This window comes from Bombina bombina, chromosome 6, assembly GCF_027579735.1.
Source record: "Bombina bombina isolate aBomBom1 chromosome 6, aBomBom1.pri, whole genome shotgun sequence".
NCBI classification, from domain to species: Eukaryota; Metazoa; Chordata; class Amphibia; order Anura; family Bombinatoridae; genus Bombina; species Bombina bombina.
Window position 1 is genome coordinate 815,600,662 of NC_069504.1, and position 27,189 is coordinate 815,627,850.

A 27,189-nucleotide genomic window follows, 5' to 3' on the forward strand; every position below is an offset into this window, starting at 1 on the left:
CCATATCTTATGAAAGATTTTCCTGGTGACAGGCTTTCGAGCCTGAATCAAGGTATCTATGACCGACTCAGAGAAACCCTGTTTTGATAAAATCAAGCGTTCAATCTCCAAGCAGTCAGTTGCAGAGAAAGTAGATTTGGATGCTTGAACGGACCTTGAATTAGAAGGTCCCGTCGCAGTGGCAGAGTCCATGGTGGTAGAGATGACATGTCCACCAGGTCTGCATACCAAGTCCTGCGTGGTCACGCAGGTGCTATCAAAATCACCAAAGCTCTCTCCTGTTTGATTCTGGCAATCAGACGCGGAAGGAGAGGGAAAGGTGGAAACACATAAGCCAGGTTGAACGACCAGGGTACTGCTAGAGCATCTATTAGTACTGCCTGAGGGTCCCTGGACCTGGATCCGTAACAAGGAAGTTTGGCGTTCTGACGAGACGCCATCAGATCGAATTCTGGTGTGCCCCATAGCTGAACCAGTTGAGCAAACACCTCTGGATGGAGCTCCCAGTCCCCTGGATGAAAAGTCTGACGACTTAGAAAATCTGCCTCCCAGTTCTCTACCCCTGGGATATAGATCGCTGATAGATGGCAAGAGTGAGTCTCTGCCCATCGGATTATCCTGGAAACTTCTATAATCGCCAAGGAACTCCTTGTTCCCCCCTGATGATTGATATAAGCTACAGTCATGATATTGTCCAACTGAAACCTGATTAATTCAGCCGAAGCCAGCTGAAGCCACACCTGAAGAGCATTGAATATCGCTCTTAATTCCAGAATATTTATTGGTAGGAGGGCCTCCTCCTGAGTCCACAAACCCTGTGCTTTCAGGGAATTCCAGACTGCACCCCAGCCCAGAAGGCTGGCATCCGTCGCCACAATAACCCACGCTGGCCTGCGGAAACACATTCCCCTGGACAGGTGATCCTGTGACAACCACCAAAGAAGAGAGTCTCTGGTCTCGTGATCCAGATTTATCTGAGGAGATAAATCTGCATAATCCCACAAGTAAGGATGAATCCGTGGACTCGGTACATCGCAAAAGAAAGAAATTTATCAGGTAAGCATAAATTTTGTTTTTTACAGCTATGCTGCAGCACTTTCAAGTGTTTCAACATTTGGGTATTAAGGCCCTTTAATTATTGTGTTCAACCTACATATTAAATTGATGATCATTAGCACCTGTTTGGAATAATTGCTTAATCATGCATCTGACTATGTGCCTACAAAATCCCTAACTTTGCACAAGTGTACCTAGAATAATTGAAAGCATTCTTACTTTACAGGATCTTTTCATGCCTGCCTAAAACCTTTGCACAGTACTGTATATATTCAGTATATATATAAAACCCAGAATTGGACTGCACTCTTAAAAATATCCAGAACCCTAAAAAAAAAATCAATGCTTTGATGCATTTTTCTTTATTATGACAATTATCTGGCAACTGGACTGACACAAGACCACTCAATCCAAAGAGTAGGAATGTACCGTGCACTTTGGTAGACAACATAGGACAATGATTCTCTTAGGTGATATTTGTTGCCATTGTGATCATCTGATAGCCACCAGGGCATGTGACCACTTGATAGCCACCAGGGCATGTGACCACTTGTTTGAATGTATGTTGGTCCTCTCCTCTTTCAAACTTGTCATTTTTGCAGTGCTTATTTTGGCGTGTTAGGGTTCATTTTAAAGGCCAGAACACTATAAACGTCACCTAGTAGACAGGTGGTTGGACCCTAAAGGGCATGCAGATCCCTTATATGAAGAAGAGTAATACTCTATTTCATGTGTGTGGTATTGTGTGTGTGTGTACTCTTTTTTTAGGGGATGGGGCTACAGACAATAAATACATTAGGTAGGTGATTGACATTTTTATCATTGAATAGAGGGGGTTCACTAATATACATATTGATATCTCTGCTTTATTGGGGGGGGGAGATAGATGCTCTAAAAGTTCACCCTCATCAAACACTGAGTGGGTATTTATTTGGGTCAGGTGGTCACCATTGTAATGTTGATCACCTGTAAATTAGAGGAGGTGATTGCCCTGTGTCTAACCCTGTTACTGTGTCTAATACCACCTTTGGTTATTTAAAGGCTTTGCATTATAAATTATTAATTGGTTTGTAGTGAGGCAGGTGATCAATGCACTACAGGGAGCTAGCTGGTGATTGGTGGTAACATAAATATGCTTCTTGTCATTGGCTCACCAGATGTGTTCAGCTAGGTGCTAGAAGTGCATTGCTGCTTTGGAGCTAAATTCAACTTTATGTTTAACCCCATTGCAGAGATTAATCACGTTAAAAACATTACAACATTTTCTTTTTGCACTTTTATGTCCCTTTAAATACTGATATTTTGCAATGCTCAAATATGCATATAAAAGTAATGTATTTTATGTTCCTTTAAGCCATAATGTATGTGGGGGAATGATATGTTTGTTTTATACATTTTTACAGTTTATGTAACAGCTATTATGGAGGTTTGTAGTGAAATATGCAAATGTATTCCTTGGGTGTTTTCTGAAGGATTAATATCCTATTTAGGCTATAGTTAGCAATGATAATTTGTTCCATCATATTTTTTACCTTGTTGTATCTAAAAGGGCATTGTAGAACATATATATATATATATATATATATATATATTGTCCTTTTAAACTTAAAAATATGTGTGTATATATATATATATATATATATATATATAATATATATATATATATATATTTATGTTTAAAAGGACAATAAATTGATACATTGCTGTTGTGGTATATGGAAGTGCCCTATTTAAAGGGACAGTAAACCCAGCAGTTTTCTTTCATGATTCAGACAGAGCGTAAAATGTTAAGAAAGTTTCCAAATAATTTCTAATATCAAATGTACTTTGTGTTTTTGGAATCCTTTGTTTAAAAGCAGGTAGGTGGGCTCAGGAGTGTGCAGGTGTCTGAAGCACACTATAGCAATAGTTTTTTTTGTTTTTTTTTAAACAATGTTATACACTGTGAAAACACTGCTGCCATCTAGTGATCTAAACCGTTCTTGCAAAATTGCTTCAGACACATGCGCGCTACCTACCTAGGTATTCTCTTCATGAAAGAATAACACGAGAATGAAATAAATTAAACTTTTTTTTTAAAACCTGCAGGTTCTGTCTTAATTGTGAAATAAAAATGCTGGGTTCCATATACACAATAGCAATGTGTCCATTCCCTGAGTATCAGTGTAAACATATGATAAATAATATACTAGGCATATATTAACCTTACTGGTAAGTAAAAACATACTACAGCAGGGCAGGGGATGGGTGTTTTTATACATTTTATGCTAGTGTAGAGTCCCTTATGGGCTTGAGGCGTATTAAGGGCTAAGGCCTGGTAGGGATGAGAATGTGCTGGTAGTGTGAGGGGTGAATGGCAGCAAAGTTTTAAAGTGAGCGGAGTGACTTACCCGAAGGTTTTAAAAGTTACTGTTCTGGAAGCTTCTTCCTCTTTTGCTGTTCCTGCTGGAAGAGTTCTGAGTTGCCCACCCTCCCTCCCTGGGATAAAAACATTTTTCTTTCATGTTTTAGATAGAGCATGCGATTTTAAACAACTTTCTAATTTATTCCCAATATCAATTTTTCTTTGTTGTCTTGTTATCTTTTGTTGAAAAGCAAGAACATATGCTTTGGAGTCGGCCCATTTCTGGAGCACTCTGTGGCTGCAGTTTTGCAAGAATGGTATCCATTTACAAGAGCACTAGGTGGCAGCACTATTTCCGGTCATGTAGTGCTCCAGATGCCTACCTAGGTATCTCTTCAATAAGAATATCATGGGAATAAAGCATATTTGATATCTGAAGTAAATTGGAATGTATTGTGTCACAAAATAATATTTTTGGGTTCCATATCCCTTTAATTAGTCGGCAGAATGAGTTGGCTTTCTTGAGTTGCTGCAGAGGGCACGGCAGAGGTAGGGTTAGTCGAGCCAAACTTCAGTAACACAGTGTATTTTACTTTTGATCTCTAACAGTTTTTTATTTGGCTTAAGCGGCTGTCAAGAGCTGGACCCTTATGGGTGGGACTATCTTTTCACTCCAGCGAGTGGCCTTGTTAGCAGTTTTGGGGTAAAGTGATGGCCAGGCTGGTTGGATTGGCGACAACACTAGGTGCGGTCTAGGGTGCCTTTCCTCGCAAGTAAACAGGCCAGGAGATCTTCTTTTTACCGCCTCATCTGCAATCATGTGGGCGGAGTCATCCAAGGGGCTCTGCTGCATCTCCTAAATTTAGGCTGCTGCTTCTTAATGTAGGAGTAAGTTAGGGACTAATTTCCCCCACGTTTATTTAAGTAGACCAGTCAGTTAAAGTTTAACCTCCCAGTTGGTGACTAAATATATATATATTTCAATAAATGCGACTAAGTTGGTCATATTCTCCATCTCTGTTGTAGGGTGTGTTCTTGGAATGGGTACAGGAGGTAAAAAAGGTTTTGTTTTGGTGTGTGTGTGTTTTTCCACATGGGAATCCTGGAATCTGCAATTTAGTCCTTACAGTTTATATGGTAACCAAATAAACTGTTATAAATTAGCTTTTTATTGAAAGAGATATTAAAGGGACATGAACTTTGTGATGTCTTTCTATAACATATAAGGGCAGTGGGTGTGAGCAGGCAGCGCACAGGTGTTGTGAGAGAGGTAAGCTAATGTTGCCTGGCACTAATGGGTAGCAAAGAGGCTGTGGGCGAAGCTTACTCTCACCTAGATTACGAGTTTTGCTCTAAACAGGGTGCGAAACTAACGCCAAAAAAGTTATTTCACTCGCCATAGCGCTGCCATTACGAATTACTGAGAAGCCTCCTTGTGCGTGCGATATGGTGGCGTTAAGCTCCATACCGCACAAAAGCCAAGCGCTGCTTTGACGTGCTCAGGCACGCTTTCCCCCAAAGACATCAATAGGGAGAGAGTGTAAAACAAACAACTAACACATGGGGGTCGATCCGATAAAAATCGTCGCCCGCAAAAGCCGGCAATGCCAATATTTGCGCTGGTTTGGTATCCTATATACGGCGTAACTTAGAAGTTACGCGCGTATATTTCTGCCGTCGCCCGTAGTTTTTTGGGCCATAGGCAGGTATACCAAACCAGCGCAGTTTGGTATCCAATATACAGCGTAAGGACTTCTTATTCCATTTTCACCTCGCCACAAAAAGCAGCCGTAAGAAGCCTTACGCTGACTATTGGAGCCCCGTAACTCCCTAAACTAGCTAGAAAATAAACCTAACACCTAACGCATGCGCAATGTCTATCTACCTGTCAAACGCGATCCCCCACCGCAATCCCTAATAAAGTTATTAACCTCTAAACCGCCGCTCCCGTACCCCGCCGCCATCTACATAAACTAACCCCCTACTGTGAGCCCCTAAAACCGCCGCCATCTACCTTATCTATCGCCTAATGTGAACCCCTAAAACCGCCGCCCTCTACCTTATCTATCCCCTAATGTGAACCCCTTACACCGCTGCCATCTACCTTATCTATCCCCTAATCTGAGCCCTTACACCGCCGCCACCTATATAAAAATTATTAACCCCTAATCTAATCCCCCTATACCGCCGCCAGCTATATTAATATTATTAACCCCTAATCTAATCTCCCTATACCGCCGCCAGCTATATTAATATTATTAACCCCTAATCTAATCCCCCTAAAGTAATAAACTCTATTACCAGCCCTTAAAAGGGCCTTTTGCGGGGCTTTGCCCCAAAGTAAACAGCTCTTTTGCCCTATAACCTGCCCTCCCTACACCGCCGCCACCTTTATTAATAGTATTAACCCCTAATGTAAGCCCCTTACACCGCCGCCATCTATATTAAAATTATTAACCCCAATCAGCCAATCGGATTGAACTTGAATCTGATTGGCTGATTCAATCAGCCAATCAGATTTTTCTACCTTAATTCCGATTGGCTGATAGAATCCTATCAGCCAATCGGAATTCGGCGGACGCCATCTTGGATGACGTCATTTAAAGGTACCTCATTTGTCGTTCAGTCGTCGGCCAGGATGGATGCTCCGCGGCGGCGGAGCGAAGAAAGAAGATTGAAGATGCCGCTTGATGGAAGATGCTGCCGGATGGAAGAAGACTTTGCTGCCGCTTGGAGAAAGACATCGCCGGGATGAAGAATTCTTCTTTGCCGCTTGGAGAAAGACATCGCCGGGATGAAGAATTCTTCTTTGCCGCTTGGATAGACATCGCCCGGATCGGATGAGGAGTTTGGCCCGGCGTGGTGAAGACAAGGTAGGGAGATCTTAAGGGGGGTAGTGTTAGGTTTATTTAAGGGGGGTTTGGGTGGGTTTAGATTAGGGGTATGTGGGTGGTGGGTTGTAATGTTGGGGGGGGTATTGTATATTTATTTAAATGCAAAAGAGCTGAATTCTTTGGGGCATGCCCCGCAAAAGGCCCTTTTAAGGGCTGGTAAGGTAAAGAGCTTTGAACTTTTTTTAATTTAGAATAGGGCAGGGAATTTTTTTTATTTTGAGGGGCTTTATTATTTTATTAGGGGGCTTAGAATAGGTGTAATTAGCTTAAAATTGCTGTAATCTTTTTTATTTTTTGTAATTTAGTGTTTTTTTTTTTTTGTAATTTAGTTTAGTTTATTTAATTGTATTTTTAGATAGATATTTGTAGTTTAATTAATTTATTGATAGTGTAGGTGTATTTGTAACTTAGGTTAGGATTTATTTTACAGGTAATTGGGTAATTATTTTAACTAGGTAGATATTAAATAGTTAATAACTATTTAATAGCTATTATACCTAGTTAAAATAATTAACAATTTACCTGTAAAATAAATATAAACCCTAACATAGCTACAATGTAATTATTAATTATATTGTAGCTATCTTAGGGTTTATTTTATAGGTAAGTATTTAGATTTAAATAGGAATATTTTAGTTTATAATATGAATTAGATTTATTTAATAAGAATATAGTTAGGGGTGTTAGGGTTAGATAGAGTTAATATAGTTAATATAAATACTATAGTAACTATATTAACTATATTAACCCTAATATAATTAGGGTTAATATAGTTAATATATATAATGTAATAACTATATTAACTATAATATACTTAGGGTTAATATAGATAATATAGCTGGCGGTGGGGTAGGTAGATTAAATTAGGGGTTAATAATTTTAATATAGATGGCGGCGGTGTAAGGGGCTTACATTAGGGGTTAATACTATTAATATAGGTGGCGGAGGTGTAGGGAGGGCAGGTTATAGGGCAAAAGAGCTGTTTACTTTGGGGCAAAGCCCGCAAAAAGCCCTTTTAAGGGCTGGCAAAAGAGCAGTTTACTTTGGGGTAATGCCACGCAAAAAGCCCTTTTCAGGGCTATTTGTAGGGTTAGACTTAGGTTTAGTGGTAGGGATAGTTTAGTATTTTAGGGTTTAAATAATTTAATATAGATGGCGGCGGGGTAGGGGGATTAAATTAGGGGTTAATAATTTTAAAATAGATGGCGGCGGGGTAGGGGGATTAAATTAGGGGTTAATAATTTTAAAATAGATGGCGGCGGGGTAGGGGCTCACTTTAGGGGGTAGGTAAGGTAGATGGCGGCGGTGTTAGGGGCTCACTTTAGGGGGTTATAGATTTAATGTAGCTGGCGGCGGGGTCCGGGAGCGGCGGTTTAGGGGTTAATAACTTTATTAGGTGGCGGCGGGGTACGGGAGCGGCGGTTTAGGGGTTAATAACTTTTTTTATTGTTAGGATAGTGAGGGGGGATAGCGGATAGAGGGTTAGACGTGTCGGGCTATGTTTAGGAGGCGTGTTACACAGTGCGGGTGATTTCATACTTTAGTCAGGTTTTGTAGGCGCCGGCAGTTTCTAACGTGGCGCAAGTCACTGGCGACTCCAAAAATCTGTACTTACGCAGATTTCTGGACATCGCTACTTTGTCAGACTTACGCCACTTTAGCAACTGACGGCGCCGCATATTGGATAGCTCGAGTTGCGAGCTGAAACTGCGGGCGACGCGGGTTCCCTCGCTTGCGCCGCAAACTACGCCGTATATTGGATCGCGCCCCTGAAGTGCGGAATAAAAAATATTCGTAAGACAACCCCATTGATGTCTAGAGGGGGAAAAAAGTTACGTTTAAACCCTAACATAAACCCCAAGTCTAAACATCCCTAATCTGCCGTTCCCAACATCGCCACCACTAAATAAACCTATTAACCCCTAAACCTCCAGTCCCCACATTGCCGCTACTAATTAAACATATTAACCCCTAAACTGCCAGCCCCCCACATTGCAAAACACTAAATTAAACTATTAACCTCTAAACCTAACACCCCCTTAACTTAAAAATAAAATTACAATATAACTATCTTAAAATAAATAAAAACTTACCTGTGAAATAAAAATAAACCTAAAATTAAACTATAAATTAACCTTACATTACTATTCTAATAAAATAAAAAAAAATACTACTAATTAAAAAAAACAAAATTACAAATTTAAAAAACCTAACACTACAAAAAAAATTAAAATTACAAAAAATAATAAACACTAAATTGCAAAAAATAAAAAACACTAAGCTTACAAAAATTAATAAACGAAATTATCAAAAATAAAAATAATTACACATAATAAAAACACCCCCTAGCGTACAATAAACTACCAATAGGCCTTAAAAGGGCCTTTTGTAGGGCATTGCCCTAAATTAAACAGCTCTTTTACCTGTAAAAAAATACAAAGTTCACTCAACAGTAGAACCCACCACCCAACCAACCCCCCCAAATAAAAAACCTAACTCTAAAAAAAACTAAGCTACCCATTTCCCCTAAAGGGGCATTTGTATGGGCATTGCCCTTAAAAGGGCATTCATCTATTTTTCACTGTCCTTAAAAGGACATTGAGCTCTTTTCCAAAAGCCCAAAACCCTAATCTAAAAAAAGAAAACACCCAAAAAAATGAAAAAAAACAAAAAAACACTAACCCCATAAAATCTACTCACAGTTCCCGAAGTCTGGACATCCATCTTCATCCAGACGACGAGAAGTCTTTATCCAGGCGACGATATCTTCATCCATCCCGGGGGCGTCCTCTATCTTCATCCCGGCGGCGCAGAGCGCAGCCATCCTGGAAGCGGATCCCATCATTCTGAAATCCTATTGGCTGTTCAAAAAAGCCCAATAAGATGAGAGCTACTGAAATCCTATTGGCTGTTTAAAGCAGCCAAAAGGATTTCCAAAGTTGTCATCCTATTGGCTGATTTGAATTTGAAGAATCAAATCAGCCAATAGGAATGCAAGGTACGCCATTTTGAAACGGCTACATTGCATTCAACTTTAGTGTACGACGGTGACCGTATGAAGAGGACGCTCCACGCAGGATGGGATCAGCTTCCAGGATAGCTCCGCTCCGCAGGGATGAAGATAGAAGACGTCCCCGGGATGGATGAAGTTGTTGCTGCCTGGATGAAGACTTCTCGCCGCCTGGATGAAGATGGATGTCCAGACTTCAGGAACTGTGAGTAGATTTTATGGGGTTAGTATTAGTTATTATTTTTTTTTTCTTCATTTTTTTGGGTGTTTTTTTTTTTTTTCTTCATTTTTTTGGGTGTTTTTTTTTTAGATTAGGGCTTTGGGCTTTTGTAAAATAATGAAAAAGAGCTGAATGCCCTTTTAAGGGCAATGCCCATACAAATGCTCCTTTATGGACAATGGGTAGCTTAGGTTTTTTAAAAGTTAGGTTTTTTATTTTGGTTGGTTGGTTGGGTGGTGGGTTTTACTGTTGGGGGGACTTTGTATTTTTTAACAGGTAAAAGAGCTGTTTAACTTAGGGCAATGCCCTACAAAAGGCCCTTTTAAGGGATATTGGTAGTTTATTGTAGGCTAGGGGGTGTTTTTATTTGGGGGGGCTTTTTTATTTTTATAGGGCTATTATATTAGGTGTAATTATTTTTATTTTTGATAATTTCGTTTATTATTTTTTGTAAGCTTAGTGTTTTTTATTTTTCGTAATTTAGTGTTTATTATTTTTGTAATTTTGTAATTTTTTTCGTAGTGTTAGGTTTATTTTTATTACACAGGTAAGTTTTTATCTAGACAAAAAAATATATATATATGCCAGAAAGCATATATTAAGGGTGCGCTAGAATACAGCAGAAGAAAGGGGGTGGGACTGGAAAAGGAAAAAAGAAGACAGGGAAAAAAACAAATAATATAAAAAATGTGCGTAGGCCAAGGGGAATGTGACTATTGGTACCCAAGGGGATAGGTTGAAGATAGATATCAAGGCAATAGAAAATGTAAATAAAACAATATGTTTGTGAGCTCAAGATGGTTAAAAAATAAAAAAACAAGTGCACTGATAAGTGCAGCAGAAAAAAACCTGGGCAAAACAATAAAATAAAAAACACCAATTAAGGTGTTTAATCACTATGATTCCTGAAAGTGTTCGAATAGTTCAAAGGAATCAAACAAAGGCTGCTCCTCTTCAAAACCGCTGGTAAAACGGGTCATCTAAGGAATGGAAACAAAAAGAAGAGAGCGCCTCATAGTGCAATATCAAACATGCTAAGTGTAGTAATCGTGGATGACAGCAATCGTTGGAGAGGTACTCACAAGAAAGTTGGCACTCGAAATAAGTGCATACAGGCAGGCTGACCTTCTACAGCAGTCAGTACGCTGGAGGATTGAAACTTGACAGCAGTCTCCCGGAGAGCAAAGTGGTCCGTCTGGGGTAAGGACAAGCTGATTCCGGTAGTTGTAATGTGGGGAGCTGGATCTTAGCGGTACTCTGTCGGACGCCAAAAACTGATCCGCCCAAAGCAGCAGTGGGCTGTTCCTGGTAGCCACACTACGGGAAAGCTTCCCCTGTACACAGCGTGTACAATTCAGTCAACATATGCAAATCAGGAAATCCGTCCTCACAGCAATTACCTCATGAAACGGCCAGAGCTTTAACGGCCGAGAAACGCGTTGTAGTGCTCTAATAAATCCCCTTTTCATACAATACATCTGACCTTGCCATTTTCTATATAACGATAACCTCTTTTATCACCACTGGTTACGTTTTTATACAAGATACCACAAACTGTTTTCACCTTTATTTGGTGTAACGCTAGCACACAGCCTACAAACGAGAGCTGTGAGGACGGATTTCCTGATTTGCATATGTTGACTGAATTGTACACGCTGTGTACAGGGGAAGCTTTCCCGTAGTGTGGCTACCAGGAACAGCCCACTGCTGCTTTGGGCGGATCAGTTTTTGGCGTCCGACAGAGTACCGCTAAGATCCAACTCCCCACATTACAACTACCGGAATCAGCTTGTCCTTACCCCAGACGGACCACTTTGCTCTCCGGGAGACTGCTGTCAAGTTTCAATCCTCCAGCGTACTGACTGCTGTAGAAGGTCAGCCTGCCTGTATGCACTTATTTTGAGTGCCAACTTTCTTGTGAGTACCTCTCCAACGATTGCTGTCATCCACGATTACTACACTTAGCATGTTTGATATTGCACTATGAGGCGCTCTCTTCTTTTTGTTTCCATTCCAAGTTTTTATCTATTTTAAGATAGTTATATTGTAATTTAAATTTTAAGTTAGGGGGTGTTAGGTTTAGGGGTTAATAGTTTAATTTAGTGTTTTGCGATGTGGGGGGCTGGCGGTTTAGGGGTTAATAGGTTTATTTTGTAGCGGTGATGTGGGGGGCCGGAGGTTTAGGGGTTAATAGGTTTATTTAGTAGTGGCGATGTGGGGGGCCGGAGGTTTTGGGGTTAATAGCTTTATTATAGTGCCGGCGAGTAGCGGTTTAGGGGTTAATATCATTATTATAGTGTTGGCAATGTCGGGGAGTGGTGGATTAGGGGTTAATAGCTTTTTTATAGTGTTTACGATGTAGGATGGCGGCGGTTTAGGGGTTAGGGGTTATAGGTAGTTTATGTGTGTTAGTGTACTTTATAACAGTTTAGTTATGAGTTTTGCAAAACATTTTTTTTTTGCAAAATCCATAACTACTGCTCTCAGATGGCGGTATGGATCGTGTCGGTATAGGCTGTAACGCAAGCTTTTTAGCCTCAACGCACAACCTGTAATACCTGCGCTATGAAAATCCCACACAAAAACGTAATTGTTTTGAGTGCGGAATGGACATTGCGTCCTAAGCTAAAATGCTTGTGTTACAGCTATACCGCGACACGACTCGTAATATGCGTTCCTGGACATTACGCTGGAATTTAAATTTTTTCAGCGTCAAAAGCCGTACCGCAACACTTGTAATCTAGCCGTTTGTGAGGTGAAGAAGCTCAGCCTAATGGTGGATCTTCCTCTGCTGTGTGTGTGCCTGATGGAAAAAATAAGTACAGCTGCCCTAAGGAAAATGTACTAAGGTGCCTGTCTGCAAATAGAATATTGAGGAATATTATGTTATTATAACAGGTAAAGTTGTTCAGTTAATACAAATAGCTACTGACTGTAATGGAGTGATGCTGTAATCTGTCACCGATTTATCTGCATTGTTACCTGCGTATTTTGTGTGATACTGAATATTTTAAAGTACTCTTTAAAGACTGTGCCTGAAATATAGTGTTTCCTTCAGTGACAAGCTGTGGCAATATACCACAATAAGTTGCTACTAGATTTTTACCTGTCATCTTTAATAAAGGTTATTCTTGTACCTGAGATTTTTTAAATAACTTTACAACTTTACATAGACATATAGCTAAAACATTACAAAAGTAATTTTATACATGAAAACCATCATAAAATAATCATTGTATTGCAAATAATCTGCATACTAAATAAAGTTTTAAAAGTGCCATTTTGATGGCAAAATTGTTGTTGATTTCAAACCCAGAGACATCCCTTGGAAATCATTTTGATTCATTTAATTTACTTTGTTCAATTATAGATATAGATAAGCTTCTACACAGATCAACCAATCACTGTGGAGCATGTAAGAGGTTTAGGATACTGCACTCCATGTTCTCTGGGAGGTTTGGAAAAACCTACTTTTCAGATTTCTATTACAAAAAAAATCAAAATAAATAGTGTAAGTGGAGTAGTGAAAGTTTTTGTTTTTCATACTATCTATGATTGTGAATTGTATACATTATTAAACTTTGTGGTCAATGTCCCTTTAATCTACCCATAAAGCCTTTAAGAAAAAGAAAAAATAGGAAGATATTTTGCATAAAATGTCCTCAGGAGTCACATTCCATTGTAAAGGTACTTTAAGCAGCCAATCAGGATGCCAGTCATAGGACTTGCAAGGGAGCGTACATCTGGCATGTGCAGGCACAATTGTGTTATTTCCCTCCTCATTTTAAGGAAGTTTACAATGAAATCTCGCAAGATTTCAGTGAAATCTCATGAGATCACAGTACAGCAGGACCTCAGCACTGCTAATGCTGACTGGCTATTTTTTAACTTGTAGCTGGACAGTAGCTGGAAAATAACTGCTCACAGAGCAGTTGTAACATGAAAAACTTTTTGGTAAAATGTCTTCTTTTTTTACATAGAGATGGTCATGTGTTATTTTCTTGACAGCTTTCTAAAGTTATACTGCATCACTTTCAAGTGATTTAGCATATGTGTATTATGTCCTTTTAAAGATGGTGAAATGTACTACATTCTACACATTGATCGGCTAGTTTAGAGCTTGTTTAAATCTATACCTAATTTGCCACAACAAAGGAAACTATGAACATAGATCCCTCCGACTTTTCAAGAGGTGTCTAAACTGCCCTTGAATTGCAAAACCTTCTTAATTAAGTTAACAAAATGACATGTTAATGCATTTATTTATTATATGCTATGAGTTTAATGTCCCTTTTAGACAGTGTAACTTTGTCTTAACAAACACATAGTGCTCTTTTAATTATTTATTTTTTATGAAACTATGTGTCTCACTGTCTCTATTAATTATTTCTTTAATTTTCAGCATTTTGGCATCAACGGGACCAGAGTTTGACCTTAGGACCCTCAGAGCGGTGCGTGTCTTACGGCCTCTGAAACTGGTGTCCGGGATTCCAAGTATGTGATTTATTTAAATTCACTATAATAACAGTTTACCTGATCCTAATAGTTTTTGCACCAATAAAAAGTATGTTTTTCTTTTATTAAAGGGACATGAAACCCAAAAATGTTATTTCATGATTCAGAAAGAGCATACAATTTTAAACAACTTTCCAATTTACTTCAATTATTTATTTTGCTTCCTTCTCTTGTTATCCTTTGCTGAAAGGTTTATCTAGGAAAGCTCATGAGCAGCAAAGAACCTAGGTTATAGCTGCTGATTGGCGGCTGCATATATATACCGATTGTCATTGGCTCACCCATGTGTTCAGTCAGCAACCAGTAATGCATTGCTGCTCCTTCAACAAAGCATACCAAAAGGACAAAGAAAAATTGATAATAGAAGTAAATTAGAAAGTTGATTAAAATTGCATGCTCTATCTGAATCATGAAATAATAAATGTGGGTTTCATATCCCTTTAAGTAATCAAAGCTTTAACATGGTCATGGTTATTGAAAGGGTCATGTCACTGATTGGCTCACCGTCAATTTCCTGCTCTGGGCCAGCAATTCTCAGTTCTTTGGAGTAGATCCCAATCAGAGCCTACTTTAGCATTTGCGGGGCCCTGGGCAATATACATTTGTGGGACCCCTTAGCCCAGTGCCAGTATTCCCCTCCCCTGTATGCCCAGCCCCTTGTATGGCCCACCCCTGTGCCAACAATCAGTGATACATATATAAAGAATAACACAAAATACTAGACATCCTGATACCATAAACACTACATTAACGAAATACAACATATGATTGCAAATTCTCATAACCTCACCAATGACATTTCGGGGCCCCCCCAAAGAGCGGTGCCCTGGGCGGGTGCCCCTGTCACCCTGGCCAAAGAGCAGGCCTGATCCCAATCTTGTTACTAATACCTCTGTGACGGACCCTGGCTACCCCGATTGGGTAGCTCCGCCAAAAGGGTCCTGCTTCCTCCTTGGAGACTGCAGCTGTGTAGCTGCCAAGTGATTATAGCCAGTAACCCACCCAAATACCAGACAGAACCAGTATTCAGGAGCCCACCCAAATAACTAGACAGACTAGTATTCAGGTGAAACAAGATCTGATTTTTTTGTGAAACACACACTGCTTATATACACATTCAGAACCTTATCTTATCCCAAGATCTCCCGCCATTCCTGCCCCTCCAGACAGTCTGGCACCTCCATAGGAGCCACAGTCCCATAGAGTCCCCACAGTACTAAGGTTGCGGTTTCGGGGTGATCAAGGGGGAGCGGCGGGACTTCCAGGGTGTTATTAGATTCCCAATCTGTAAAAAGAGACTCCTATTTCAAAATAGAAGTAATATAATACCTCCCAACCATCGCACATATTGTAGGATTGTCATGGGTAGGGAAGTCTGCCCACTGTCCTAGCTGCTGCTTCCCCCATCAAAGCAAATGTCCCATTTTTCCAGGGATTGCCCTGGCCCCGCCCATGACACACAGACTCTGCCAACCCCAACCATTTCACATCTTGCCCTGCCTATGGCAACCCTGTCCTTTATCTTAAGGCTCCACCCACAAAAAAAAACAATAAGTGGGCCATTAACAAAAAGTCCCCATCACCACCATGTCCTGGGAAAACCTCTTGAAATGTTGGGAGATATAGTAATAGTGTGTCAAGATTCTATATGATTGATAACAAATGAAAAATATTTATTCTTCTAGACACTATGGTTAGAAATATAACATAAACTAGTCAATGAACTTGCAATAACCTTATCTACCATATTTAAAGCAACGCATATTTGAAACCTCATGAAAGTCTAGATTATGAGTGACGCGCAATCGTTTGCACGAGAAGTGCAAACGCGATTGCGAGATTGCAGTGTTTTTTTGCGCTGAACTCCATATTACGAGTGGAGAGTTTTTTAAATTACTGCGAGTTTGTTTGCACAAATATGCAATAATTTGCACTCCCTATACTTTCAATGGGCCCCGTCAAGCGCAAAAGTGCGCTAGTATTACAGGCTGAAAGTAAATGCGATCGCTCAAACGCAATCGCATTTTACTCTCAAAGTTTAGGCGGAGGAAAAAGTTGTACTAAACTATTACTTATGTTGTTCTATTCTGCTGTTAACGTGATTGTGAACCTTTGTATTATCCTTTCTTTCGTATAATGAGTGTCCATGGGTGTCCATAACATGTGGCATATACTTCCTGCCAGCAGGTGGAGATAAAGAGCCTCACAAGAGCTTTCAATCTCTTCCAACTCTACTCCTCTCTCCAGTTAGTTCTTGGCCTCCGAGGTGAGAGGTTGAGTGAAGTGCTCTGCAATCAAGATTTTGTTATTTTCTAATATATTGGGAGCTCAGCCCTGACTTGAGACCCCAACCCCCTCTTTTAGTTTTCACTAGAAGATTGATAATAAATACTGAAATAGGGGTTGAGGATTACTTCTCTTATAGCAATGTCAGTACCCTCACGGGTAAATCTCTCAGCCATAACTACCCTTTGGCGTCGCGAGGACCCTTACCCTCAGCCTCCACCAAATGGGTTACAGGTATATACAAACACATTCTCTGCAGTATTTATACTGGCACTGGATGTGCTCTTTACTGCATCAGCATTTTTAGTGAGGGAGAAAGGCCTCAGCAAGCTGGTAAGAGCAGTGGAGGGGTTCTGCAGTCAAGATAATTGACTCAGACACCACATATAGCCCATTCACTGTCACTGGTATCCTATTCTATAGATACCATATAGTCTGGGGGTTACCAGCTCTTACACTGGGTACTTTACCTTTGTGTTTAACACAAACATGTTAATATTTGGGCTCCAAAATTTACAGAATTATTCCCCACACTCCCCTTAGCAGCTCTATTATATTTTTTACCACAGACATTTAATTTTTCTTTTTTTTCTGGAGCTATGCAGTTAGTGATTCTCTTCCTTTTCAGTTAGGGATCATCTGCATAACTTTTTTTAAGTTTTTATTTTCAAATTCTGTGTTTTTTGATTTTTTACTCAGACTGTTGCCTGCACATCATTACGTCGGTTAGCCCCACTCCTTTTCCTTGGTGCCCTTTCTGCTTATCTCCACCACTCTCCACCATTTTGAAAACAACAATAGTCGGAGCTATTTCAACTCTAGCAAAACATACAACTATTCCTATTGAGGATAGTTCCTCATTTAAATGGACATGCAACCCAAAAATGTTCTTTCATGATTCAGATAGAGAATACAATTTTAAACAACTTTCCAATTTGCTTCTTTTATCTAATTTGCTTCATTCTTTAGATATCCCTTGTTGAAGAAATAACATGGGTGAGCCAATCACATGAGGCATCTATGTGCAGCCACCAATCAGCAGCTACTGAGCCTATCTAGATATGCATTTCAACAGAAGCTATCAAGGGAATGAAGCAAATTAGATAATTAAACTAAATTTGAAAGTTGTTTAAAATTGCACGCTCTTCCTAAATCATGAAAGAAAAAATGTGGGTTTCATGTCCCTTTAAGGATCCAATGGATCGAAAATCAAAGTCTTTACTGAGAAAATTATTTTCTCAATCACCTCTACAGCTTAGACCAGCAATCGCAGTCACTTGTGTGGCTCCTGTAGCATCCTTTTGGTGTGATTCTCTTTCTCAGATGCTTACTGAAAAGTCATCTGAAGATGTCCGTAACTGCATTAAAGTACTTAAGATGTCTTATGATTTTATTTGCAATGCAGTTTTTAACATTATTAAAATTGAGGTTAAAAATATGTCCATTGCTATCATGTTAAAGAGAGTCCCTTTGAGGGTAAATAGTTTTTTGGATCAGAGTTAGACTCAATGGGGGGTAGTTATCAAGCCGTCAACCTCAAATACGCTGGAATTCCGCAGCGTATTTGTGGCGAGGCTGATTCGCCTTAGTTATCAAAGGCTAGAGACCGGCAAAAGTAGAATTTAGTGACGTAAGCTTCGATCCGCCGGACTCAGTCCGACACAGATCGATTCTTACGTCACTCCAGATGTTCCGCACACAAGTGCGGCACAATCTGACTACTTTTGCTAGTTATCAAAAAACTAGCAAGTACGCTCGGCACTTTTCCGGCCCAGCGTACCTGGTTTTCAATCCGCCGCCCTGGAGGTGGCGGATCCCATAGGAATCAATGGGAGTCTGACCATAGCGAAAGTTCATGTTCGCTGCTGCCAGACATCCCATTGATTCCTATGGGAGCTGTCTACACCTAACACCCTAACATGTTTTCCCCCGAGTCTAAACACCCCTAATCTGTCCCCCCCTACACCGCCGCAACTAAATAAAGTTATTACCCCCTAAACCGCCGCTCCCGGAGCCCACCGCCACTCTAATAAACATGTTAACCCCTAAACCGCCGCTCCCGGAGCCCACCGCAAGCTATAATAAATATGTTAACCCCTAAACCGCCGCTCCCTGACCCCGCCGCAACTATAATATATGTATTAACCCCTAAACCTAAGTCTAACCCTAACACCCCCCAACTTAAATATTAATTAAATAAATCTAAATAATATTTCTATTATTAACTAAATTAATCCTATTTAAAACTAAATACCTTTAAAATAAACCCTAATATAGCTACAATATAAATAATAATTATATTGTAGCTATCTTAGGATTTATATTTATTTTACAGGCAAATTTCAATTTATTTTAACTAGGTACAATAGCTATTAAATAGTTATTAACTATTTAATAGCTACCTAGTTAAAATAAAGAGAAATTTACCTGTAAAATAAAAACTAACCTAAGTTACAATTACACCTAACACTACACTATACTTTAATAAATTATTTATATTTAAAACTAAATACTTACCTGTAAAATAAACCCTAAGATAGCTACAATGTAATTAATAATTACATTGTAGCTATTTTAGGATTTATATTTATTTTACAGGTAACTTTGTATTTATTTTAGTTAGAATAGTTATTAAATAGTTATTAACTATTTAATAACTACCTAGCTAAAAGAAATAAAAAATTCCCTTTAAAATAAATCCTAACCTAAGTTACAATTAAACCTAACACTACACTATCATTACATTAATTAAATAAATTAAATACAAATAACTACAATTAAATACAATTACATAAACTAACTTAAGTACAAAAAAATAAAAAAAAGCTGTTACAAAAAATAAAAAAAATAAGTTACAAACATTTAAAAAATATTCCAACAATTTTAAGCTAATTACACCTAATCTAAGCCCCCTAATAAAATAACAAAGCCCCCCAAAATAAAAAATTCCCTACCCTATTCTAAATTAAAAAAGTTCAAAGCTCTTTTACCTTACCAACCCTTAAAAGGACCTTTTGCGATATTTTAGATACGTTATTGTCCTTGTCATATTTCTAAGTATAGAACATATAGTTTATTTCTTAGCACCTTTAGCTGTAGCGCTCCTGATTCACTCCCCCTTTTTAGCAATTTTATTTACCTATTTTGGGAACACATAGGTATTTTCAGGAGTTTGGTGTTGTCCACTCTGCGCTCACTGGTTTTAATATCCTTTGGTTAATAAGTTTAATATAGGTTGCGGCAGTGTCCGGGAGCGGCGGTTTAGGGGTTAAACTATTTATTTAGTTGCGGCGAGGTCCAGGATCAGCAGTATAGGGGTTAATAACTTTATTATAGGTGGCGATGGTATAGGGGGGGCAGGATAGGGGTTACTAGGTATAATGTAGGAGGTGGCGGTGTCCGGGAGCGGTGGTTTAGGGGTTAATACATTTATAAGAGTTGCGACGGGGTCTAGGAGCGGCGGTTTATGGGTTAATAACTTTATTGAGTTGCGGGGGGCTCCGGGGGCGCCGGTATAGGGGGTAGAACAGTGTAGTTTAGTGTGGGTGCTTAGTGACAGGCTAGCAATAAAGCTGTCAAAAAGCCGAAGAGCAGCGAGATCGGATGAGTGATAACGCTCACAGTCCGCTGCTCATCGCCTCGTACTTGGTGCGCGGCTTTTTGACAGATTTATTGATAACTTAGGCGAAATTTTGCAGGTCCGCGGCTGCGATGGTAGGCGAGCTTAGGCGGGCGTATTGGGCCGGCGAAGGCAGGTAAGTTGACACGTTGATAACTAGGCCTCCATGAATAAGACTGTTACTGGAGGTAAAGGAGTTTTCCTTCCTCAGGACAAGAAGTTTAACGGAAGATTTAAACAAACTAATCGTTTTCGTAGCTTTCGTTCTGCCAGAGATCAGAAGTCCTCTTCCAACCAAAGGTCTGACTCCTCCAAAACTTCCTGGAAACCAGAATCCTCCTGGTCCAAGAGTAAACAGTCCAAAAAACCTATCTCTAATCAGACCTCAGCATGAAGAGACAGCCCCCTTTCCAGAGAATTCTCTGGTAGGGATCAGACTGATTCAATTTCAGGAAGCCTGTCGCAGATCAGTTCAGAATCCTTGAGTTCTCAACATTATTTACTGCAAAGGATTTCGCACCAGGCCTCCATGTGAATTGTTTCATCTGTCTCAGCTGCCTTTTTTCAATGTGTTCAGGATTTAGAGAATTTGGGAGTAATACAACCAATCCCAGTCTCTCAACAGGGAAGATGTTTTTATTCCAACCCCTTTATTGTTACAAGGAGAACTCATATTGTCCCATTCTGGATCTAAAGTCCCTGAACAAATTTGTCTGAGTTCCTTCTTTCAAGATGGAGACAATTCAAACCATTGCCCCTGGTACAAGAGGGTCAATTTATGACAACAATAGATTTGAAGGATGCTTATCTACACATCACAATTCCCAAAGACCATTTCCAGTTTCTAAGGTTTGCTTTTCTCAACAAGTATTACTAGTTTGTGGCTCTATCCTTTGGTTTTGCCACTGCCCCTCACATCTTTACAAAGGTTTTAGGGGCTCTGTTGGCAGTGATCAGAACACAGGGAATCTTTATTGCTCCTTATTTGGATGACATCTTAATCCAGGGACCGTCCATTTCTCTGGCATCCTCTTATACCCAGAGGGTCATTTCCTTCCTTCAGGATCATGGATGGAACATCAATATTCTCAAGAGTTCTTTTTTCCCAGCTACAAGAGTAGTCTTTCTGGGATTGATAATAGACTCTGTTCAAATGTGTTTGCTTCTCACAGTAACTCGCAAACACAAACGGCAAAAAGCCTGTTGGTCTCTACATATGACTCATTCCCCATCTGTAGCACAGTGTATGGAAGTAGTGGGTCTTATGGTAGAAGCTTTAGACACAGCACCTTTTGCTTGTTTTCATCTTCATACCCTTCAGCTATCCATGCTTCATCAGTGGTAAAAGGATTACTTTCATCTAGAGCAGAAAATAGAGCTCAGTTCCTCTGTCAAACAGTGTCTCTCATGGTGGAGGGACAGCCCTTATTTGAACCTTGGAGCCTCCTTTCTTTGGCCTACTTGGACCGTGGTCACTACATATGCAAGTCTAAAATTTTGGAAAACTGTTTAGGGGTCCCGGAGGGCGCAGGGATTATGGTCTCCTCAGGAGGCGAAGTTACCCATAAATGCTATCCATTGGGCTCTTCACTCCTCAGGAGGCGAAGTTACCCATAAATGTGATCCATTGGGCTTTTTACTCTTGGCTCCTTCTCAGTGAGGAAAAATGAATTTAGTCAGACAACATCATGGCTTTAGCTTACATCAGTCATCAAGGAGGGACTTGGAGTCCCCTTGCTATGCAAGTAGTCTCTCTCATTCTGTCTTGGGCAGAGAAAAACCACTGCACGCTGTCTGCTGTTCACATTCCGGGAGTGAACAACTGGGAAGCAGATTACTTAAGCTGTCAGTCTGTGCATCAAGGAGAATGGTCTCTTCATCAGGATGTGTTCGATCAGCTAGTCCTAAGATGGGGTCTTCCAGAAATAGAACTTATGGCATCCAAGCTGAATCAAAAACTTTTTTTTATTGCGCAAGGTCAAGAAATCCAAGAGCTCAAATAATCAATGCTCTATTTTGTGCTTGGAACTTTCATATGGCCAATCTATTTCCCCTGTTTGTTCTTCTTCCTAGAGTCATAGTGAGAATCAAACAGGAACTAGTGCCAGCAATCCTCATAGCTCCAGCATGGCCACGCAGAACTTTGTATACAGATCTCATCTTGATGTCATCCTCCCCTCTTTGGACTCTTCCTCACAGGGAAGACCTGCTGTCCCAATGTCAGGATCTCTGATCTCTGAAATTGATGGCATTGAGGTTGAACGCCTAGTCACAAGACTAGAGGCTTCTTGAGATTCTGTAAATCTCTACTCTTCTGCAAGCCAGAAAACCGGTAACTCAGAAGATTTACCCTAAAATTTGGAAATCATATTTTCTTTGGTGTTCTTCGAAAAGGTTTCTCTAAGAAATCATTTAGAATTCCAAGTATTCTTCAGTTTCTCCAGGATGGTCTGGAGAAAGGTTTATCGGCTAGCTCTTTAAAAGGTCAAATTTCTGCCTTGCCTGTTTTATTTCATAAAATGTTGCCTGATGTTCAAACTTTTGTTCAGGCCTTGGTGCGTATTAGCCCTGTTATTAGGCCTATTTCTCCACCTTGGAATCTTAATCTGCTTTGCAAGGTCCTCCTTTTGAACCTATGCATAATTTGGATCTAGAATTATTGCCTTGGAAGGTTCTTTTTCTTCTAGCCATCTCTTCAGCTAGACGAGTTTCTGAACGCTCAGTTCTTTCTTCTGATCCTGCCTTTTTGGTTTTTCATCAGGATAAAGCAGTTCGTAGAACAAAAAATTAGTTTCTTCCGAAGGTTGTCTCTTCTGAGAATTTTAACCAGGAAATTGTTGTTCCTTCTCTGTGCCCAAATCCTTCTAATTCTAAGGAATGTCTTCTTCACAATTTGGATGTGGTTAGAGCCTTAAAATATTATCTTCACGCTACTAAAGATTTTAGACAGACCTCTAGCATATTTGTACATTTTTCAGGTAATAGAAAAGGTTAAAAGGCCACAGCATTGACTTTAGCTTCATGGCTGAAACAGACAATACATAAAGCTTACTTGGTTGTGGAAAAACTGCCTCCTAATTGAGTTACTGCACATTCCACTAGATCTGTATCTAGTTCTTGGGCCTTCAAAAATTAGGCTTCCTTGGAACAGATTTGTCAGGAAAGTCCTTCAAGCCACAGTGTCCGGCTAAAAGGGATTGCCCTTTATTAGTCCCACCTATCCGTAACATGGACTCTCAGCTTTGGTATTATATCCCACTTGTTATGGACACCCATGGACTCTCCTCGTTATAAGAAAGAAAACAGAATTATTACTTACCGATAAATTTATTTCTTTCGGAATGAGGAGAGTCCATGGGACCCTCCCTATTTTTCTAGAATCTAAGGGTGACTATTCTTATTTGCACTTCTTAACCCTGCTTTTCGGCCTTCCTTCAATTTACTTCTACCTCTCCCCTCTGGTTGGTTATATGTTAACTGGAGAGAGGAGTAGAATGGGGAGGAATTGAAAGCTATTGTGAGGGTTCTTGACCTCCACCTGCTGGCAGGAAGTATATCCCACATGTTATGGACACCAATGGACTCTCCTCATTCTGAAATATAGGAATTTATCGGTAAGTATAAATTCATTTTTTACTAGTTAATCTTGTGCAAATTATTTAGATTTTTATTCTCATTTATTTATGTTATTACTACATTGTCTAATTTAAAGTTTGACATGATGAATCTATCCGTAGTAATAGGTTGCCTCTGTCTATAAATCTGTGTGTGTATAAGTTACACGTTACTAAACCATAAAAAATAACCATGTAGCTGATATCACAATTTTAAATTATGACACTTTTAGACAAATGAAAGATCATCACAATGTTAATAATAATTGAAATTACGTTTTTGGAGATTTTAAACATGCTGATTATATTATTAAGGAAAGTGTCATGATATGAAACTATTGATTAATAAAAAAAATCAGCTGAGCTGAAAGACAATTTTCACTTGTAAATTCTGATGAATTTGAACCCAGGTCATAGTTTAGTAATTGTGGCAACACCTGACATAATATTAAAAATATTTATAAATAACAAGCAACATCCAAAAATATCTAAAACAAACCCCCACAACTGATGAATTTTCCCATTTTTTCAAGTATCTATGTAGTGATATTAAAAATCATTTACGTTTCAGCTGTTATGGGCACAAGCCTAGTTGGCCGAGGTATTAGCTTTTTTAATGATCAGCTCAAAATCCCAGTTTTTCAGTCTGAAGAGTGAGATAATTGTTATTGTATTCCACTCATACATGTGATGTGAAAAATCTTTAAAAATGCCCGAGGAAAGTCTATTCCAGCCCACTCAATGACACTGGGAGATCCTTACATAACATATATTAGGAATTAAAATTTTATCAATAATAAAGGTTATGAATTTAAATAGTATTTGACTTTGTTTTGACACTTAAAGGGACATGAAACCCCAAAAAAATATTTTATGATTCGGATAGAGAATACAATTTGAAACAACTTTGTAATTTACTTCTATTATCAAATTTGTTTTATTCTCTTGGTATAATTTGTTAAAGGAGCAGCAATGCACTACTGGTTTCTAACTGAACAAATTAGTGAGCTAATGACAATTAGTAAATATATGCATCCACCAATCAGCAGCTAGAACCTAGGTTCTTTGCTGCTCCTGAGCTTTCCTAGATAAACCTTTCAGTAAAAGATAACAAGAGAAGGAAGCAAATTAAATAATATAAGTAAATTGGAAAGTTGTTTAAAATTGTATTCTCTATCTGAATGTTGAAAGAAAATTTTGGGGTTTCATGTCCCTTTAAACTACAATAAAATACAACATGATTAATACATCTCTATTTCTTGTTTTCATTATAGTATTTAATTTTTGCGGTGCTTTTCTCTTTTCATTTTTATTATTTTACAGTGTATTAATAAAAACAATTCTGCGTGTGTGTGACTGAAATGAGCTTCATGTGGACACATTTTGGTAAAACCTAGTTCTAATTCTTTTTTTTTTTCTCCCCTAGGTTTACAAGTGGTGCTGAAGTCGATCATGAAAGCCATGATACCGCTGCTCCAGATAGGACTATTGCTCTTCTTTGCTATCCTCATATTCGCCATCATAGGTCTGGACTTCTATATTGGCAAATTCCATTCTGCCTGCTATGACCTCTCTGGAGGTGGGTCCTGTTTAGAGTGTTTCAGTTCTAGAGATGCAAAGAGAGAATATTTAATCACTTGCTCCTATTTTTCTTATTTATTCTGCATTTTCAGTTCAAGGGACACACTGTCCTCACACCAATGTCACTGATTCTCTGATATTGGAGTGACAAATACGTGTTTCACCTTGTGGTGTGTTATAGCTTCCAAAGTAAGTCTATTATTCTGTAGGATAGTCCATGCCGTTTACAGATTACAAGTGGCGTGCTAATTTTTATTTTCTCACTCTTCAACTAACTGTGTTCAAGTTAAAATTTTAGCACAGCTGGATTAGCTTGTGTATTACAAGGGAGGTGTCAATCAACCCGATTGTACTCGATCCGGTTGATTTCCGGTGATGTCTGTCCGCCTGCTCAGAGCAGGCAGACAGGTTATGGAGCAGCGGTCTTTGTGACCGCTGCTTCATAACTGCTGTTTCTGGCAAGTCTGAAGGCTCGCCAGAAACACGTGCCCAGAAGCTCACTACGGAGCTTGTTAAATAGGTGCCATTGTGTTAACTTCTTCTCCCCATACATGTCTTTTTGCGCTCACCAAAAAACTGTTAGTTATCGCTTGTGTGCTAACTCGACAATGCGCTAGATCAACTGCGCTAAACACAAAGGTGTGTTAGGAATACTTCAAATTACTATGTTCCTCACATAGAAGAAAATCTTCTTTTATTTTAAAATGTATATTTATATCTATATATATATGATTATTTTATAGTAAAATATATATCTATATCTATATCTCAATATAGATATATATATATATATACACATATATATATATATATATATATATATATATATATATATATATTATATACAGATATATATATATAGAAATATTCATTTTAAAATAAAAGACACATTTCTTCTATGTGAAGACCATGGAAATGTCAAGTATTTCTATTCAAAAGACATTAAAAATGAATAGAAATGATATGGCATGTTTCAAGGTATTTGACTGGGAAGTATATATGTGTATATATGTGTGCGCATACAGATTTCCACATTTAAACACATAAATACATATATACACACACATACACACATATTTAGTCATATACATATACATTGGATCTCTTTCCAGGCAAACACCTTGCCATATACCATATCCCTTTTAACCATTTAAAACCTTTTTACTAATATTAAAATTATGTTTTAATATTATGCGCGAGTACATATATATATATATATATTTATAACAAAGAACAGAGAGTGCACTCACCAGGACTTGCCACAAGTTTTATTACCTAAATGTCATTTAGGTAATAAAACTCGTAGCAAGTCCTGGTGAGTGCACTCTCTGTTCTTTGTTATGCACTTTTTCTGATGCACCCCGGCCAATTGGATTGGAGTCTGGAGTGCTTGTCTCTTCTGATATATATATATATATCAGTGTAATACTTTATTATAATGTGTTTTGGAGTTGTCTTGTGAATTTTTTTTTTAAACTCTTGCACTTAACTTCAGATCTCAAGTCACACTAAATATTCTAGCGTAGTTTTGGCTTTCCTCGAACGCAAACTATAACTTTCAACATGTAATACCAGTGCTATTTAGCATGGTCGCAGTATCCATTGAAAGTATAGGTTGAACTCAAGCGATGTCGACCACGCTAACCCATCTTATTAATGTCCCACTCTATTATTATCACGCCACTTGTAATCTGGCCCAATGTGTTTCCAATAACTTTTTTTTACCAGCTGCAAAGTATTAAATGTATTGGAAATTGCTCCTTTAGGCTTATCTTTTGCATTTGAAATAACTGTTTTTGCATATAAAAACCACAGCACATTGTTCTAGCAAACATGCCCATGGGCATGAGCCTGCATGAAATAGAGTACCTCTCCCTATATACACAAAGTTCTCTTTATCTTATCTATCTCACTACACAGATATTCAGGTATGAACATTTCTAGATTTGTTAAAATAAACCTAAAAATACAATTTCACATACATTTAATGCTTTAATAGCTGGTAAAACAAGTCATTGGGGGCTTTCAAAGGGTGTGCCCCTGCTCTGAA

General features: G+C 38.8%; 1 protein-coding gene across 1 annotated transcript in view; it reads left to right on the plus strand.

Annotated features, from left to right (window-relative positions):
• CACNA1A (calcium voltage-gated channel subunit alpha1 A) overlaps positions 1-27,189 on the plus strand; it is a 632,851-nt gene that overhangs the window by 102,985 nt on the left and 502,677 nt on the right. Inside the window, exons 3-4 of the mRNA XM_053718181.1 lie at positions 13,927-14,018; positions 24,985-25,137. Coding sequence (XP_053574156.1) covers positions 13,927-14,018; positions 24,985-25,137 — 245 coding nt within the window. The remainder of the gene's footprint in view (positions 1-13,926; positions 14,019-24,984; positions 25,138-27,189) is intronic.